This window comes from Ctenopharyngodon idella, chromosome 1, assembly GCF_019924925.1.
Source record: "Ctenopharyngodon idella isolate HZGC_01 chromosome 1, HZGC01, whole genome shotgun sequence".
Lineage (NCBI taxonomy): Eukaryota > Metazoa > Chordata > Actinopteri > Cypriniformes > Xenocyprididae > Ctenopharyngodon > Ctenopharyngodon idella.
Window position 1 is genome coordinate 41,697,353 of NC_067220.1, and position 17,786 is coordinate 41,715,138.

The following is a 17,786-nucleotide window of genomic DNA, read 5'->3' on the forward strand; positions in this document are numbered from 1 at the left end:
TCAACCTTAATGTTATGAAGTGACAAGACTACATTTTGTGTGCAAAATCAAAAAAAAAAAACTTTATTCAACAATTTCTTTATACCGTGTCATTCTCCTACGCAGTTTATGTTGAATAGACAGTGCAGAGCTTCCGTGTTATGTCCGGATGCCGGCTCAGTATTGGCCAACACTGTTCACATGAGCACAATGACACATACGTGTGATGCCAATACAGTGTAAGCGTTCTGATGTAGAGCACTACTTTTCTGACCTTAAATGTGGTATTTTCATTGCTTTCTATGGGAAATATAAAAAAACTCTTAAAAAATATCTTAATTTGTGTTCTGAAGATGAACGAAGGTCTTACGGGTGTGGAACGACATGAGGGTGAGTAATTAATGACAGAATTTTCATTTTTGGGTGAACTAACCCTTTAATGAAATAATCCAGTCACCTGAATCAGTTCATTAAAAAAGTCATGAATTTAAGAGTGTGATTTACATTCACTTGTGTTCAACTTCACTGCACAGACCTAATCCTCCAGAATCCAGCTGTGTGTCCATGAAGAGTGACCAGTCAATGGATCCTCCAAGTAACTTTAGTGGACACACTGACCCTGGGTTTAGGTGAGTGCTTTACTAAACACTTGATTATACATGTTTATATTTATATTTACATTTATTCATTTGACAGACACATTTATCCAAAGAGACAAAAGGCCGGGATACACCAAGCCGATGGTCGGCCATCTGGCAACATTGGGCTGTTTTTGAGTGTCGACCGACTACGTTTTTTCAGTGTGTTCTGCACCGTTGGCTCTAGTCGGATGCCGTTTGGCAGAAAGAGAATTCTGATTGGCTGTTCAGTTTAGTAGGACAGCCCCCTAATAGTCGAATAACCGGTTAGTCGACTAGAAGGGGTTTGGTTGACCAAAATTTTATTAGTCTTAAAATCACACAGGCTGTGACGGACATATCGTTAACGGCAGGAAATCCAAACATTTGCCTGTCATTCATCAACCTCAAATATGGCTTATCACTTTACAAGTCCACTCGCTCTATTGTTAACCTAGATAAATGTGCGCTATTATTAGGCGCATATCCAAGTGTTTGTGTGGAGAGCGCGCTTACTGCATGACATGGAGACACCGGTGCAATCACTTGATTTAATTTAAAAAACTCCATCATTTTTGGTCATACAGATAAGAGTAATGCAAACTGTAAAGGGTCTACTTTTATTTCTGTAAACTCACAATAACAACAAAACGTTGTGCTTTTGTAAAATAATGAAAACACTCAGGATGCGCTTTCTGCCATCTCGGTCTCCCTGAACTGTAGCACGTCACAAAAAATGAACTGAAACTCAGCATGTCTTTGCCTCACAGAGATGTCTACTTTTAAATGGACCAATTAAAATGGAAAATAAATATTCTCAGATTATGTAATCCATATGAAAATAGCATGTAGACGCTAGGGCTGTCACGATATTAGATTTTTCACACCACGATTATTGTGGCCAAAAGAATTCACGATATCGATATATCGCGATATCTATAGAATTCTTGGGGGAAAAAATGTATCAGTCAAATTAATTTTTACTTTTTTTATTTAGTTTTTCTTTTTCAGGGTTGCTGCACATTTTTTAAAAGCCAAATTTAAGGCTTTTTAAGACCTTTTTAAGACCTGAAGAAATAAAAATTAATACTAGCCTAGTAGCCTAGGGCTGTTACCAATCAAATGAAATCATCAACAAAATCCATTTTTGCAATACAGAGGTGACACAGAATGAGAAGTGGCATTAATATATTTACACAGTATTTACAATGTGTCTACATAAAGTTAATTCAATATTTAAATATGGAATTATTTCTAATTTTAACTTTTTAATTAAAATGTACTTTAAATATGAAACTAAACTGCCAGTAGGTGGCAGCAAGTCACTGTCTTAATGAGTGAGTCATTCATTCATTCATTCATTCAACTGATTTGTTCAAATGATTCATTCATTCAGGAAGGAAGCAAGTGACTCTCTTTATTGAATGGGTCATTTAATCATTCATTTAACTGAGTATAACAAAAACATTTCTGTCTGTTGCACGGCACTCTTGCTCGTGTGATATTGTACATCTTATCATATGATATAAGTTAATGACAAAAACTCTTCGGGGCAAAAATGCCCATGTATCTTGAATTTTGAGGGCATATAACTGCATGCATAGCTACATCACGCTGAGTAAGACGAGTAAAGAAAACGCGGTACTTATTAAAAGAATCACCCTTTATTTAAATACATGAACACAGAAAATCGCTGTTAACAGGTTAATATAGCCTAACATTTCCCATTCCATGACTAGTAAAATAATCGCAATTTACTCTCTGTAAAATGGCGTAATCCGCAGGCTGATAGACACGGAGGTGGGTAAAAAGGGTTGGTGGTGTTGCCACCCTTCGCACTGACTACTGTCGAGCTTACTTTATTTGGGTGTGGACAGAGCCTCTTGCTCTCTTCTCAGAATAGCTGCGCGTGCTGCGTCTTATTCTTGTTTGACAGGTGTCAGCGTTAAGCTGCAATACTGCCACCTGAGAGGTCAACCAGGTACTGGTGCTGGAGTATTTATGTGTCATGATATCATAAGAGTCCTATTAATTTTAAATATTGTGGTTATCGCCAATACCGATATATTGCCACACCCTAAATTAACACGATGTTGATATTTCATGCTTTGAATATCACGATTATCGTCAATACCGGTATATTGCGACACCCCTAGTAGCAATCTCTGCATAGTCCACTATGCAGAGATGACGAGTCAACATTGTCGACTTAATGTCTGCAGCTGAAAACTTTATCAATAAATGATTTAAATGTTTAGAGAGTCTCCTTCTGTTTTTTCACGACACATTCATAATCATTACATTTGCCGGTGCGCTGTGGCAAGCTTTATGTGCGCTTGAGTGCTGATTAGGCTATGTATTATATATAGGCAATTAAAGGCTCATTATTTTGATTTATGGCTTATTAATATAAACGTGCAATTAGTCGACTAATCGTTTAAATGAAGGACTACTAGTCGACTAGAAAAATCTTTAGTCAAGGGGAGCCCTACAATTTAGCAAACAAGTCAGTGCACAAGAAAAAGATCAAAAGTGATGAAAGCAAGCAAAGAAGTCATGACGGCACAGAAAGAAGGCTGTTTTAATTTTACGCCATCTTACCTGAGCATTCCACTGCATGAATATTCTCATAATAACATGAGCAGAGTGGAATAAAGGACATGATCAGCATGATTGATATTCAAAACGGTAAGTAAGCGCTGCTTTGTTTATGGTTCATATACCTGCAGTCTTTTTTTGAAAGACTAATATAAACGAATATGTCTGCTTAAATAGACAGTTATCTACTTTACACGCAGGCGCAGAACACGCATGCTAGTTGACAGGCGCCTGTAGTCCTTTCGGTGTGTTCAAGCACAGATACGAGGGGACAACACATTCTGCTTTCATTAGTTCTAGTTCTTTGGTCTCGGTTTGGTGTGTCTCTACCCTTACATAGCAGGATCCTGATGCAATACAATATCCTGATACAAGGATATGTATATGTATATGATTTATTTAACCTTTTTTTTTATCTTAAAGTAGTGACCCTCAACATGCCAAATTCCTCAAGAAATTCAAATCAAATCTGAGGAAGAAGTTTGAGTGTCTGTATGAGGGAACAGCAAAGCAGGGAAACCCAACACTGCTGAATGAGATCTACACAGAGCTGTACATCACAGAGAGTGATTGTGGAGAGATCAATAATGAGCATGAGGTGAGACAGATTGAGACTCAATCCAGCAGAGCAGCAACAGAAGACACACCGATCAAATGTAATGACATCTTCACACCTTTACCTGGACAAGACAAACCCATCAGAACTGTGCTGACAAAGGGAGTCGCTGGCATTGGAAAAACAGTCTCTGTGCAGAAGTTCATCCTGGACTGGGCTGAAGGGAAAGAGAATCAGGACGTCCAGCTCATATTTCCACTTCCTTTCAGAGAGCTCAACTTGATGAAGGACAAAATACTGAGTCTTTTAGATCTTCTTCGTGTCTTTTTCCCTGAAACAAAAGAAATGAAACCATTCAGTGATGAATATAAAGTTGTCTTTGTTTTTGACGGTCTGGATGAGTGTCGTTTGTCTCAGAACTTCAATGTGAAATTGTGTAATATATCTGAATCAGCCTCAGTGGATGTGCTGCTGACAAACCTCATTGTAGGGAATCTGCTTCCCTCTGCTCTCATCTGGATCACCTCCAGACCTGCAGCAGCTGACCTCGTCCCGTCTGAGTGTGTCCATCGAGTGACAGAGGTACGAGGCTTCAATGAGCCACAGAAGGAGGAATACTTCAGGAAGAGAATCAGTAAAAAGTGTCTGTCCAACAGGATCATCACACACCTGAAGTCATCAAGGATCCTCTACATCATGTGTCATATCCCAGTGTTCTGCTGGATCTCAGCCACTGTCCTAGAGAAGATGTTGAGTGAAGCAGAGAGTGGAGAGATCCCCAAGACTCTCACTCAAATGTACACACACTTCCTGATCATTCAGACCAACATCAAACATGAGAAGGACTATGAGAAAAAAGTGAAGGATGAAGACATGATCCTCAAACTGGGGAAACTGGCGTTCCAGCAGCTTGTGAAAAGAAACCTGATCTTCTATGAGGAAGACCTGAGAGAGTGTGGCATTGATGAGACAGAAGCATCAGTGTACTCAGGATTGTGCACTCAGATCTTCAGAGAGGAGTTGGGCTTGTATCAGGGGAAAGTATTCTGCTTTGTTCATCTGAGCATTCAGGAGCATCTAGCAGCTCTTTATGTGCTGCTTTCATTCCTGCTGTACAAGAGGGATGTGCTCAATGAAAGCCTCAGCTCAAAACATTCACATGAGTTCACGTGTCACACAATATCTGACCTGCACCAGAGAGCCGTGGACAAGGCTCTGCAGAGTAAGAATGGACATCTGGACCTTTTCCTCCGATTCCTTCTGGGTCTCTCACTGGAGTCCAATCAGACGCTCCTGAAAACCCTTCTGACACATGTTAGAAACATCTCGTACAATGAAAAGAAAACGATTGAATACATTAAAACGAGGATAAGACTGAATCCCTTACCAGAGAAATCCATCAATCTGTTCCACTCTTTAAATGAACTGGGTGATCATTCTCTCGTAAATGAAATCCAGGAGTGTCTCAGATCTGGAAGTCTTTCAACCACCAGATTGTCCTCATCACAGTGGTCAGCTGTTGTCTTTGTTTTATTAACCTCTGAGTGTTTGGATGAGTTTTATTTGAGTAAATACATAAGCAGAGAAAATGACCAAAACCACACTTCACCAGATGAAGTACTTCAGAAGCTCTTGCCTGTAGTTGAAGCCTCCAGATCAGCAGAGTAAGTCTGAGATCAATCATCAGGTGTGTGTGTGTGTTTGTGTGTGTGTGTGTGTGTGTGTTGTAGTGATGTGCTTCTCTGTTCTTTGTTGTCTATAGTAATATTAACTTGGCCTGATTTTTTTTTTTTTTTTTTTTTTTTATAAACAAATGACACTTGTTACACTCTTCATTTCCACATTAACTGAACGAGATGAAGATAGTTTTTAGTCTTGGGTTTTGAAAGTCTGTGAGGACTCATCTATCGCTCTTTTAATGAGACTCTCTCCTGATATAGTGAACTTCACCAATCTGAAAACTTTTGTAGGCTACATATGCAAAATCTGCAGTTTGTGCTGTTTGGATTTTGTTTAAACCACTTATGACCTTTATCCAATTGAAGAACCTGTTTGAGGTGAATCAGGTTATCTTTCAATCACTCGTTTTTTTATTTAATTTTGAAATAAGAAAAATGGGGGGGAAAAAAGAAAAAAGAAACGGGGCCATTTTTTTTTTTTCAAACAAAATGAAAAAAAAAACAAGGATTCGGGGTTGATTTTTCGTTTTTACATTTGGGGGTGGAAAATGAATAAACAACTTGAATATTTGATATTCATGTCTGTTGTTCCGGTAAACCCATGGCCAAATAATTTTTTCATTTAGTAGATTCTTTTAATTTATTTCAAAGTGTTTCTGGACCTACACACAATCATGGGCATACTCTTGACTTGGTTTTCTCATTGGGGATAACGATAGAAATTATTTGTGTCCAAGACACGGCTATCTCGGACCATATGTCTATTAGGTTTGATCTGTCTTCTGCAGCAAATCTGTTATCAGCCCCCTTCATTCTTGCCCCGGGTTATTACTACCTCCACACCTAGTGCCTCTCAAGTTCAACTGCTTTTACTACTGAATTACCCTTTCCTACTGAGTCTACAATGTTGCACCATATAGGACCTGATGAATTGGTCAACTCTTTTAATCATGTTTGCTCAGAGATCTTGGACAATGTTGCGTCTTTTAAAATGAGATGTCATAAAGTTAAAAAACAACCTTGGTTAAATGATGTAACTCAGAATATGAGGCGGGTTTGTCGGCATGCAGAGCGGCTTAAAGATAAATTGCAAGTGTCTTATGATATTTTTAGAGAATCTCTATCAAACTATCAAAATGCTGGTCAAGCTGCTAGATCTTCATATTTTTCACGAATTATATCACATAATTCAAATAACCCAAAGGTATTGTTTTCAACCATAGATAAAGTGTTGAGTCTGTCTATTAATTTTTCCCCTACTCCGTCTAAGGATCTGTGTGAGAGTTTTTTTTAATGTTTTTTATTGACAAGGTTAATCTTATTCGGTCGGATATTGTGCCAGTAGGGAATGTTGTAGCCGATAAAATAAATCCATCTCATTGTTTGAGTAAATTTGAATCGATTGCATTAGCTCTGTTGGAAAATATAATATTGCATTTAAAGCCGACTACCTCTCTTTATGACATTCTCCTATCCCGATTGTTTAAGGAGGTGGTAGAAACTATTGGTCCCAGTGTATTATCGATTATTAACAGTGGTTTATTTTATGGCACTGTACCATTAGGGTTTAAGCATGCTATTATTGAACCACTCTTAAAGAAGATGAACTTAGTTTCCAGGATTTTAAAATTGTTTAGGCCTATCTCTAAATTGCCTTTTATGAATAAGATCCTAGAGAAAGTTGTCCATAATCAACTTGTTGACTTTTTGATTGGAAATAACATAATGGATATTTTTCCTTCTGGATTTAGAACCAAACATAGTACAAAATCAACAATATTAAAGGTTACAAACAATATCTTGTTAAGTATTGACTCCAGGAAAATTGTTGCCTTGATGTTAGATTTAAGTGCAGCCTTCAATACTTTGGATCATGTGATTTTAATGAATGCCTCAGAGATTATGTTGGGATTAAAAATGTAGCCCTTAAGTGGTTTTCCTCTTATCTGCATGAGAGGACATGATCTGTTAAAATTGGAAATGATGTTTCTGCATCTGCAACTATCTCTTGGGGGTTCCTCAAGGATCAATTCTTGGTCTGACTTTATTTTCATTATATATGTTACCCTTGGTCAATTTTTAGGCAATACAATATTAATTATCACTTGTATGCTGATGATCTACAATTGTATTTTCCTTTGGAGTGTGATGGCTGTACATCTTTGTGTTTGACTGAGGTAAAGGAATGGCTAGCAAATAATATTTTACAACTAAATGAGGATAAAACTGAGTTTATTATGTTTGGGAACAAACATCTAGTTGAAAGTTATGGACCTTTGTCCAACAATATGCATAGTTATGTAAAGAATCTAGTAATATTCGATTCTGAAATTCGCTTTGATTGTCAAGTTAACAGCATTGTGAAAACAGCTTTCTTTCAGTTAAGAAAAATGTCTAAACTGAAACCTATCCTTTCAAACAAGGACTTGGAGACCGTTTTGCATGCCTTTATTTCCACATTGTTGGATTATTGTAATGCAGGTATAAGTGAATCCCTGGTTGCTCGTCTTCAGTATGTCCAAAACACTGCAGCAAGAATCTTAACAAACACCAGAAAACGGGATCATATTGATATCTCTTCACTGGTTACCTGTAAAATACAGAATACAATACAAGGTGTTAATGTTTGTCTACAAAGCATTGCATGATCAGGCTCCTGAGTATATAAAGGACATGTTAATCCCTTACCAGTCTCAACGTCATCTGCGCTCCTCTCAGACTATGCTCCTCCTAACCGTCCCACGGTCTCGGCTGAGGCGTAGTGAATACTGCACTTTTTTCTGTTGTGGCTCCTGCACTCTGGAATGTGTTACCATTATCTATAAAATACAATACAAAGAAAGGATTTTTAGAAATCTTGGCCAACTGAAATGTATGAACATGAAAAGTATGAGCATGTACAGCACTCAGTACTTAGTTGGGGCTCCTTTTGCCTGAATTACTGCAGCAATGCGGCGTGGCATGGAGTCGATCAGTCTGTGGCACTGCTCAGGTGTTATAAGAGCCCAGGTTGCTCTGATAGTGGCCTTCAGCTCTTCTGCATTGTTGGGTCTGGCATATCGCATCTTCCTCTTCACAATACCCCATAGATTTTCTGTGGGGTTAAGGTCAGGCGAGTTTGCTGGCCAATTAAGAACAGGGATACCATGGTCCTTAAACCAGGTACTGGTAGCTTTGGCACTGTGTGCAGGTGCCAAGTCCTGTTGGAAAATGAAATCTGCATCTCCATAAAGTTGGTCAGCAGCAGGAAGCATGAAGTGCTCTAAAACTTCCTGGTATACGGCTGCGTTGACCTTGGACCTCAGAAAACACAGTGGACCAACAGATGACATGGCACCCCAAACCATCACTGACTGTGGGATCTTTACACTGGACCTCAAGCAACGTGGATTGTGTGCCTCTCCTCTCTTCCTCCAGACTCTGGGACCCTGATTTCCAAAGGAAATGCTAAATTTACTTTCATCAGAGAACATAACTTTGGACCACTCAGCAGCAGTCCAGTCCTTTTTGTCTTTAGCCCAGGCGAGACGCTTCTGACACTGTCTGTTGTTCAAGAGTGGCTTGACACAAGGAATGCGACAGCTGAAACCGATGTCTTGCATACGTCTGTGCGTAGTGGTTCTTGAAGCACTGACTCCAGCTGCAGTCCACTCTTTGTGAATCTCCCCCACAATTTTGAATGGGTTTTGTTTCACAATCCTCTCCAGGGTGCGGTTATCCCTATTGCTTGTACACTTTTTTCTACCACATCGTTTCCTTCCCTTCGCCTCTCTTTTAATGTGCTTGGACACAGAGCTCTGTGAACAGCCAGCCTCTTTTGCAATGACCTTTTGTGTCTTGCCCTCCTAGTGCAAGGTGTCAATGGTCGTCTTTTGGACAACTGTCAAGTCAGCAGTCTTCCCCATGATTGTGTAGCCTACAGAACTAGACTGAGAGACCATTTAAAGGCCTTTGCAGGTGTTTTGAGTTAATTAGCTGATTAGAGTGTGGCACCAGGTGTCTTCAATATTGAACCTTTTCACAATATTCTAATTTTCTGAGATACTGAATTTGGGATTTTCCTTAATTGTCAGTTATAATCATCAAAATTAAAAGAAATAAACATTTGAAATATATCAGTCTGTGTGTAATGAATTAATATAATATACAAGTTTCACTTTTTTAATGGAGTTAGTGAAATAAATCAACTTTTTGATGATATTCTAATTATATGACCAGCACCTGTATAACAGCCTTAATATATATAAATAACAGTATTTGACAGTTTTTTAGCGCCTCACAAGCTCAGCCTCTTGTACGTCACGTCTTCTCACAGGAACGCGTACAGCAGCGGAGCGCGCGCCGTTCACAAAAGCAGCTTGTGTTTCCTTCCGCTGAAGAGGTGCTTTTCTATAGCGACCTCTATGTTGAGCTTGTTCAGACAACGACAAGTCAAGAATCTGAAGAAGAACGATTCAGTGTAATTGGAGTTTGGTGCTGCTTTATAAAGGCAGAGCGCCAACCGCTATTCACGCATCCTGTTAGCATTAGACTTTGGAGAATTTTTATTTATGATTATTATTTTTCAGCAATATTATGATGTTGTTTTTGCTCTGTGATCATGTGTACATTTGAATGTTGTGGCTGATGTAACCACTGTAATCACTACAACTGTTGATGAAGTCTACTCTGAAACTGATCTTGGTGTCTTGAACTTGGTCCTAATTTGAACAAGAATAATACTATTTTAAGGGATTATTATCCTTATGTTTTTCCCATCGTAATTTCCATTTAACACACAATAAAGCAAAAAGTAAACAAAAAGTAATAAAAACATTAAACCCACACAGATTTAGTATTTAATATCTCAGTCTCTCTGTGATTGTGTAGTTTCTGCTGAACTGAGAGATTGTGTCGTTGTTCTGCAGGTTGGGTAATTGTAATATCACAGCTGAAGGTTGTGCTGCTCTGGCTTCAGCTCTGAGATCAAACTCACTCCTCAGAGAACTGAATCTGTCTGATAATATAATAGGAGGTCCAGGTCTGACGCTGCTCTCTGATGGACTGAAGGATCCTCACTGTAAACTGGAGAAACTGAGGTAAGATCATACTTTAATCTTACTGAAACAAGAATAATGTTATTTTAAGCCTTTAATTCCTATTGTATCATATTTGATCTAAATTATCAACATGATCAAAAACCTGTTACACACAATCTACTACTTCTTTTGTCTGATTGATAGTTTATATTTTTTTTTAGAAACTAAAAGGTCAAGTCAAGTCACCTTTATTTATATAGTGCTTTTTACAATTCAGATTGTGTCAAAGCAGCTTTACAGTGATAACTGGTAAATAATTTTGGCTGCACAGCAGCTTTTAAAGAAAATGGTGTCATTGTTCAGCTTAAATTCAGTATTGATTCATTCTGTTGTAAAACTCAATAGTTATTAATTTAGGTAATTTATCTATATATCAGCACTGGAGAAAACAGTGACGTAATCGTCCAGCTCAGTTCAGTTCTCATACAATAGTGTCAATGCAGACAGATCAAAAACATAGTTGAATATCAAGTGTCCCCAGGTCTTTTAGTATAGTTTTAAAATGTGTCTCTTTAGCTCGTGGTTCACGTGTGTCTTTTTGCTTTTAAATCTTTACTGAATTTTATGAAGTAAACAAGAATAACCTTTATATTGTTAGTAATATTTCAAGATGATCATTTTCTGGACTAAAGCGAGTCGACTGAGGTTTACTTAGTCATCCATACATCTTTTTATTTGTTTGTTTTAAAAAATCATGTTCAAATGTATTAAATATGATCTATCAGATTTTTAAAGAATATTTATTTGTTCATCTCTCAATCATTATTGTATTGCATTCATTATGTTGTAAAATTACAGGGCTTTGATAATAAAACGAAGCATTTAAATATCATGTTGTTGACAGATATAGAGTGGCGGCTGATATTTATATGCATTTTATGTCAGTGGTTCTCATCTCTGGTCCTGGGGACCCACCGCTCTGCACATTTTCTAAGTTGAAATGAAAAAAGTGATTATTCCTATTTTTCCATTTCCATGTTTTGTGCTCACAGTTGGACCGTACCAGTACCGCCAGCGGATGGAGCGGGGTGTGGTTACCCAGAGTGCTGTTGTGTTATGTATAGGCTTATATGGCACGTCTGACCAGAAGCGTAGCAAGGGCTGTGCCAAGTGTGTGACCGCACAGAGCCTCACGCCGAAGTAAAGTGACAGCTGACTTGATGATGTAAAGCCAATAGTTAAAGTTCATGTTTTTGTCCTTCGCAACACAATGATAGTTAAAAGACAGCTGAAAGTGAGACTGTGTGTATCGTGACTGTATTATTCTGCTTGTTAAAAATGTATTATGTAGTAATTTTCAATATTTCTCTGAGCGTGTGCGTGTGACAGTGATTCATTCATGTCAGTCAGTGCGGCATCACACGTCAAGTTCGTAGAGAGCTTTATTTAGTCCATTTTAAATTCTGATTTTGGACGCCTTTGAAATGGGTCAAACTGTAATGGAATTTATTTAAAAACAGAGACACAGTTTATTTAGTAAACCAGTTTAATAAAAAGAAAAAAGCAATTTTAGTTTTCTCCCTCCTGCTGTACTGAATCTGCACCGAACCGTGACTTCAATACCGAGGTCATTTTTGTGTACCGTTACACTCCTAACACACACACACACACACACACTCTGACTGACTACAAAATAATTTCACTAAAAGTTATAAAAACAGAAAGATTTTTTAAATTGAAAAACATGCAATGAAAAACACCTGCATTATTTTCACTTTGTAATGTCATTGATTGAATCATTGAAAAATATAACAGGAAGAGAAAATAATAGATCAGTTTTTTATTTTTATTTAAATAAACAAAAAAAAAAGTAAATATTTCAGTGATGCTTTGGATGAACAATATATAACAGTGTTAATATATATAAATAAAAGTATTTGACAGTTTTTAGCGCCTCACAAGCTCAGCCTCTTGTACGTCATGTCTTCTGACAGGAACGCGTACAGCAGCGGAGCGCGCGCCGTTCACAAAAGCAGCTTGTGTTTCCGTCCGCTGAAGAGGTGCTTTTCTATAGCGACTTCTATGTTGGGCTTGTTCAGACAACGACAAGTCAAGAATCTGAAGAAGAACGATTCAGTGTAATTGGAGTTTGGTGCTGCTTTATAAGGGCAGAGCGCCAACAGCTATTCACGCATCCTGTTCGCATTAGACTTTGGAGAATTTTTATTTACAATTATTATTTTTCAGCAATATTATGATGTTGTTTTTGCTCTGTGATCATGTGTACATTTGAATGTTGTGGCTGATGTAACCACTGTAATCACTACAACTGTTGATGAAGTCCACTCTGAAACTGATCTTGGTGTCTTGAACTTGGTCTTAATTTGAACAAGAATAATACCATTTTAAGGGATTATTATTATTATATTTTTCCCATCGTAATTTACATTTAACACACAATAAAGCAAAAAGTAAACAAAAAGTAATAAAAACATTAAACCCACACAGATTTAGTATTTAATATCTCAGTCTCTCTGTGATTGTGTAGTTTCTGCTGAACTGAGAGATTGTGTCGTTGTTCTGCAGGTTATGGGGGTGTTATATCACAGCTGAAGGTTGTGCTGCTCTGGCTTCAGCTCTGAGATCAAACTCGCACCTCAGAGAACTGGATCTGACATGGAATAAAATAGGAGATGAATGTCTGATGCTGCTCTCTGACGGACTGAAGGATCCTCACTGTAAACTGGAGACACTGAAGTAAGATCATACATTAATCTTAAGTGAAACAAGAATAATATTATTTTAAGCCTTTAATTCCTATTGTATCATATTTGATCTAAATTGTCAACATGATCAAAAACCTGTTACACACAATCTACTACTTCTGTTGTCTGATTGATAGTTTATAGTTTTTTTAGGAAGTAAAAGGTCAAGTCAAGTCACCTTTATTTATATAGTGCTTTTTACAATTCAGATTGTGTCAAAGCGGCTTTACAGTGATAACTGGTAAATAATTTTGGCTGCACAGCAGCTTTTAAAGAAAATGGTGTCATTGTCCAGCTTAAATTCAGTATTGATTCATTCTGTTGTAAAAATCAATAGTTATTAATTTAGTTCATTTATCTATATATCAGCACTGGAGAAAACAGTGACGTAATCGTCCAGCTCAGTTCAGTTCTCATACAATAGTGTCAATCTAGACAGATCAAAACATTGTTGAATATCAAGTGTCCCCAGGTCTTTTAGTATAGTTTTAAAATGTGTCTCTTCAGCTCGTGGTTCACGTGTGTCTTTTTGCTTTTAAATTTTTACTGAATTTTATGAAGTAAACAAGAATAACCTTTATATTTTTAGTCATTCAAGATGATCATTTTCTGGACTAAAGCGAGTCGACTGAGGTTTACTTAATTATCCATACATCTTTTTTGTTTGTTTGTTTTAAAAAATCATGTTCAAATTAGAGGTGGGCGATATGGCAAAAATATCATATCACGATTTTTTTTCAGGAAAATCAAGATTCACGATTTTATCACGATTCTTCATGTTGTTTTTACTATTTTGCAAGTGACTGAGCATTACAGCCAAACTAATTTCCCTATTTTAAAAACAAAGCCTTACAAAATAACAAAATATAAAATAAAAAAAAATAAAAAATGGCAGACATTTAGGCCAAAGTGGCAAAGATAAAAATCTTTGTCATTATTTTATCTTTGTTATTAAAAAAGAAGAAAAACATAGGCTACACATTATACAAATGAAATTAATAAAATGCTTTATTTTTTCAGCTACAGTAGGTGTATTTAACAGTAGCATTCAAGTAAAAAATTAAATGACCAAATATAAAAATAAAACAGTAGACTTCACTGTATAAATTATACATTGATTCCAATTTTCTCTCAAATGTTTACTTTCACTTTAGACATAACCAACTATGTTTATGTAAACTTTGTGTGTATTTGACAGTATTAGAGCAATCGGACTCTAAAGATAACATAGCAATCAGGCGCTGTTTGACAGTTTTAGTGCCTGTGCGCTTCGTGTGTTCTCGTTCTGAAAAAACGCATGTGGCATGTCAGAACGGCGCATCAGCACACAAAAGAAAAGTTTAACCGGCAAGGCACATGAAATAATGAACTTTTGTGGATTGAAGTGTCCCGCGAATATTACTCTCTACCGCTGCGTTAAAATGTGAATGTACGTCACGTTGAACAGTATGCTGAGACGGAGGCACTAGAACTGCAACTGATAGAAAGCACTGTAGCACGATACTACAATATTTCTTCATAAGCAGATCGTGGAGACATTTTAATTGTCCACGAACAAAAATCGTTATATCGCACACCCCTAGTTCAAATGTATTAAATATGATCTATCAGACTTTTAAAGAATATTTATTTGTTCATCTCTCAATCATTATTGTATTGCATTCATTATATTGTAATGACCCAACATTCAACACCAGCAGCTGGTTGCATTATGGGTATTTGTTTGTTTTGAGTTGATTTATGCATTATTTAAGCAAAATGGTTGGGTTTTTGCTTTAGCAAAGTTATGTGTGTTTATGTTCAAGTTAGTTTGGGTGGGTTTGGTTCATTTACCACCTGGTTATAAAAAGTGTGGCTCTCACCATCATGAAGAGAGATGTGTACAGGAGGGACTTGGCGATTTGGCCTTGCTTGTGTAGTTCTTATTCTGTGTTCAGAATAAAGAGGAGAAAAGACAATACTGCTACCTGCTGTTTTATTCTGCCTATAGCGACACTCATGGTCATGCAGTGTATGGGACACAAGTGCTCATACTAGCATTTAGCAGAGTACAAGTATACTAACGTAGTATAGCTCCGGTGAGCCCCATTTTTTACTAAGTAACTGCCAGTTATTACAATATGTTGTAAAACTACAGGGCTTTGATAATAAAACTAAGCATTTAAATATCATGTTGTTGACAGATATAGAGTGGCGACTGATATTTATATGCATTTTATGTTAGTGGTTCTCATCTCTGGTCCTGGAGACCCACCGCTCTGCACATTTTCTAAGTTGAACTGAAAGTGATTATTCCTATTTTCCCATTTCCATGTTTTGTGCTTGCGGATGGACTGTACCAGCACCGCTGGCGGATGGAGCGGGGTGTGGTTACCCAGAGTGCTGTTGTGTTATGTATAGGCCTATATGGCACGTCTGACCAGAAGCGTAGCAAGGGCTGTGCCAAGTGTGTGACCGCACAGAGCCTCACGCCGAAGTAAAGTGACAGCTGACTTGATGATGTAAAGCCAATAGTTAAAGTTCATGTTTTTGTCTTTCGAAACACGATGACACACTGACTGACTACCAAATAATTTCCAAATAATTTCACTAAAAATTATAAAAACAGAAAGATTTTTTATATTGAAAAACGTGCAATGAAAAACACCTGCATTATTTTCACTTTGTAATGTCATTGATTGAATCATTGAAAAATATAACAGGAAAAGAAAAAGTAAATATTTCAGTGATGCTTTGGATGAACAATATATAACAGTGTTAATATATATAAATAACAGTATTTGACAGTTTTTTAGCGCCTCACAAGCTCAGCCTCTTGTACGTCACGTCTTCTGACAGGAACGCGTACAGCAGCGGAGCGCGCGCCGTTCACAAAAGCAGCTTGTGTTTCCGTCCGCTGAAGAGGTGCTTTTCTATAGCGACTTCTATGTTGGGCTTGTTCAGACAACGACAAGTCAAGAATCTGAAGAAGAACGATTCAGTGTAATTGCCGTTTGGTGCTGCTTTATAAAGGCAGAGCGCCAACAGCTATTCACGCATCCTGTTATAGCATTAGACTTTGGAGAATTTTTATTTACGATTATTATTTTTCAGCAATATTATGATGTTGTTTTTGCTCTGTGATCATGTGTACATTTGAATGTTGTGGCTGATGTAACCACTGTAATCACTACAACTGTTGATGAAGCCCACTCAGAAACTGATCTTGGTGTCTTGAACTTGGTCTTAATTTGAACAAGAATAATACTATTTTAAGGGATTATTATCCTTATATTTTTCCCATCGTAATTTCCATTTAACACACAATAAAGCAAAAAGTAAACAAAAAGTAATAAAAACATTAAACCCACACAGAATTAGTGTTTAATATCTCATTCTCTCTGTGATTGTGTAGTTTCTGCTGAACTGAGAGATTGTGTTGTTGTTCTGCAGGTTGTTTGATTGTAATATCACAGCTGAAGGTTGTGCTGCTCTGGCTTCAGCTCTGAGATCAAACTCACTCCTCAGAGAACTGGATCTGACTGGGAATATAATAGGAGGTGGAGGTCTGACGCTGCTCTCTGATGGACTGAAGGATCCTCACTGTAAACTGGAGAAACTGTGGTAAGATCATACTTTAATCTTAAGTGAAACAAGAATAATGTTATTTTAAGCCTTTAATTCCTATTGTATCATATTCGATCTAAATTATCAACATGATCAAAAACCTGTTGCACACAATCTACTACTTCTTTTGTCTGATTGATAGTTTATAGTTTTTTTAGGAAGTAAAAGGTCAAATCAAGTCACCTTTATTTATATAGCGCTTTTTACAATGCAGATTGTGTCAAAGTGGCTTTACAGTGATAACCTGGTAAATAATTTTGGCTGCACAGCAGCTTTTAAAGAAAATGGTGTCATTGTCCAGCTTAAATTCAGTATTGATTCATTCTGTTGTTAAAAAAAATAGTTATTAATTTAGGTAATTTATCTATATATGCATTTTATGTCAGTGGTTCTCATCTCTGGTCCTGGGGACCCACCGCTCTGCGCATTTTCTAAGTTGAACTGAAAGTGATTATTCCTATTTTTCCATTTCCATGTTTTGTGCTCGCGGTTGGACCGTACCAGTACCGCCAGAGGATGGAGCGGGGTGTGGTTACCCAGAGTGCTGTTGTGTTATGTATAGGCCAATATGGCACGTCTGACCAGAACTGTAGCAAGAGCTGTGTCAAGTGTGTGACCGCACAGAGCCTCACGCCGAAGTAAAGTGACAGCTGAATTTATGATGTAAAGCCAATAGTTAAAGTTCATGTTTTTGTCCTTTGAAACACGATGATAGTTAAAAGACAGATAAAAGTGAGACTGTGTGTATCGTGACTGTATTATTCTGCTTGTTAAAAATGTATTATGCAGTAATTTACAATATTTCTCTGAGCGTGTGCGTGTGACAGTGATTCATTCATGTCAGTCAGTGCGGCATCACACGTCAAGTTCGTAGAGAGCTTTATTCAGTCCATTTTAAATTCTGATTTTGGACGCCTCTGAAATGGGTCAAACTGTAATTGAATTTATTTAAAGACAGAGACACAATT

The 17,786-nt window shown here is 37.3% G+C and overlaps 1 protein-coding gene and 1 long non-coding RNA gene across 48 annotated transcripts in view; one reads left to right on the plus strand and one right to left on the minus strand.

Annotated features, from left to right (window-relative positions):
* Window positions 1–17,786, plus strand: part of LOC127520007 (NACHT, LRR and PYD domains-containing protein 12-like) — a 125,655-nt gene that overhangs the window by 29,640 nt on the left and 78,229 nt on the right. For 10 of the 46 annotated variants that reach the window (XM_051907865.1, XM_051907856.1, XM_051907896.1 and 7 more), the window contains exons 7-11: window positions 513–608; window positions 3,618–5,414; window positions 10,337–10,507; window positions 13,034–13,204; window positions 16,645–16,815. The exons of 28 other annotated variants lie outside the window; for them this stretch is intronic. In XM_051907865.1, coding sequence (XP_051763825.1) covers window positions 513–608; window positions 3,618–5,414; window positions 10,337–10,507; window positions 13,034–13,204; window positions 16,645–16,815 — 2,406 coding nt within the window. The remainder of the gene's footprint in view (window positions 1–512; window positions 609–3,617; window positions 5,415–10,336; window positions 10,508–13,033; window positions 13,205–16,644; window positions 16,816–17,786) is intronic. 8 more of the 46 variants (XM_051908097.1, XM_051907922.1, XM_051907991.1 and 5 more) reach the window with 4 other exon arrangements.
* The window catches only part of LOC127520210 (uncharacterized), an 84,210-nt gene continuing 76,898 nt past the window's right edge, over window positions 10,475–17,786 (minus strand). The window contains exon 3 of one of the 2 annotated variants that reach the window (XR_007932065.1): window positions 10,475–10,610. This is a non-coding gene — a long non-coding RNA (uncharacterized LOC127520210). Of the gene's footprint in view, window positions 11,092–17,786 lie in introns of both variants that reach the window. The other variant, XR_007932066.1, reaches the window with a different exon arrangement.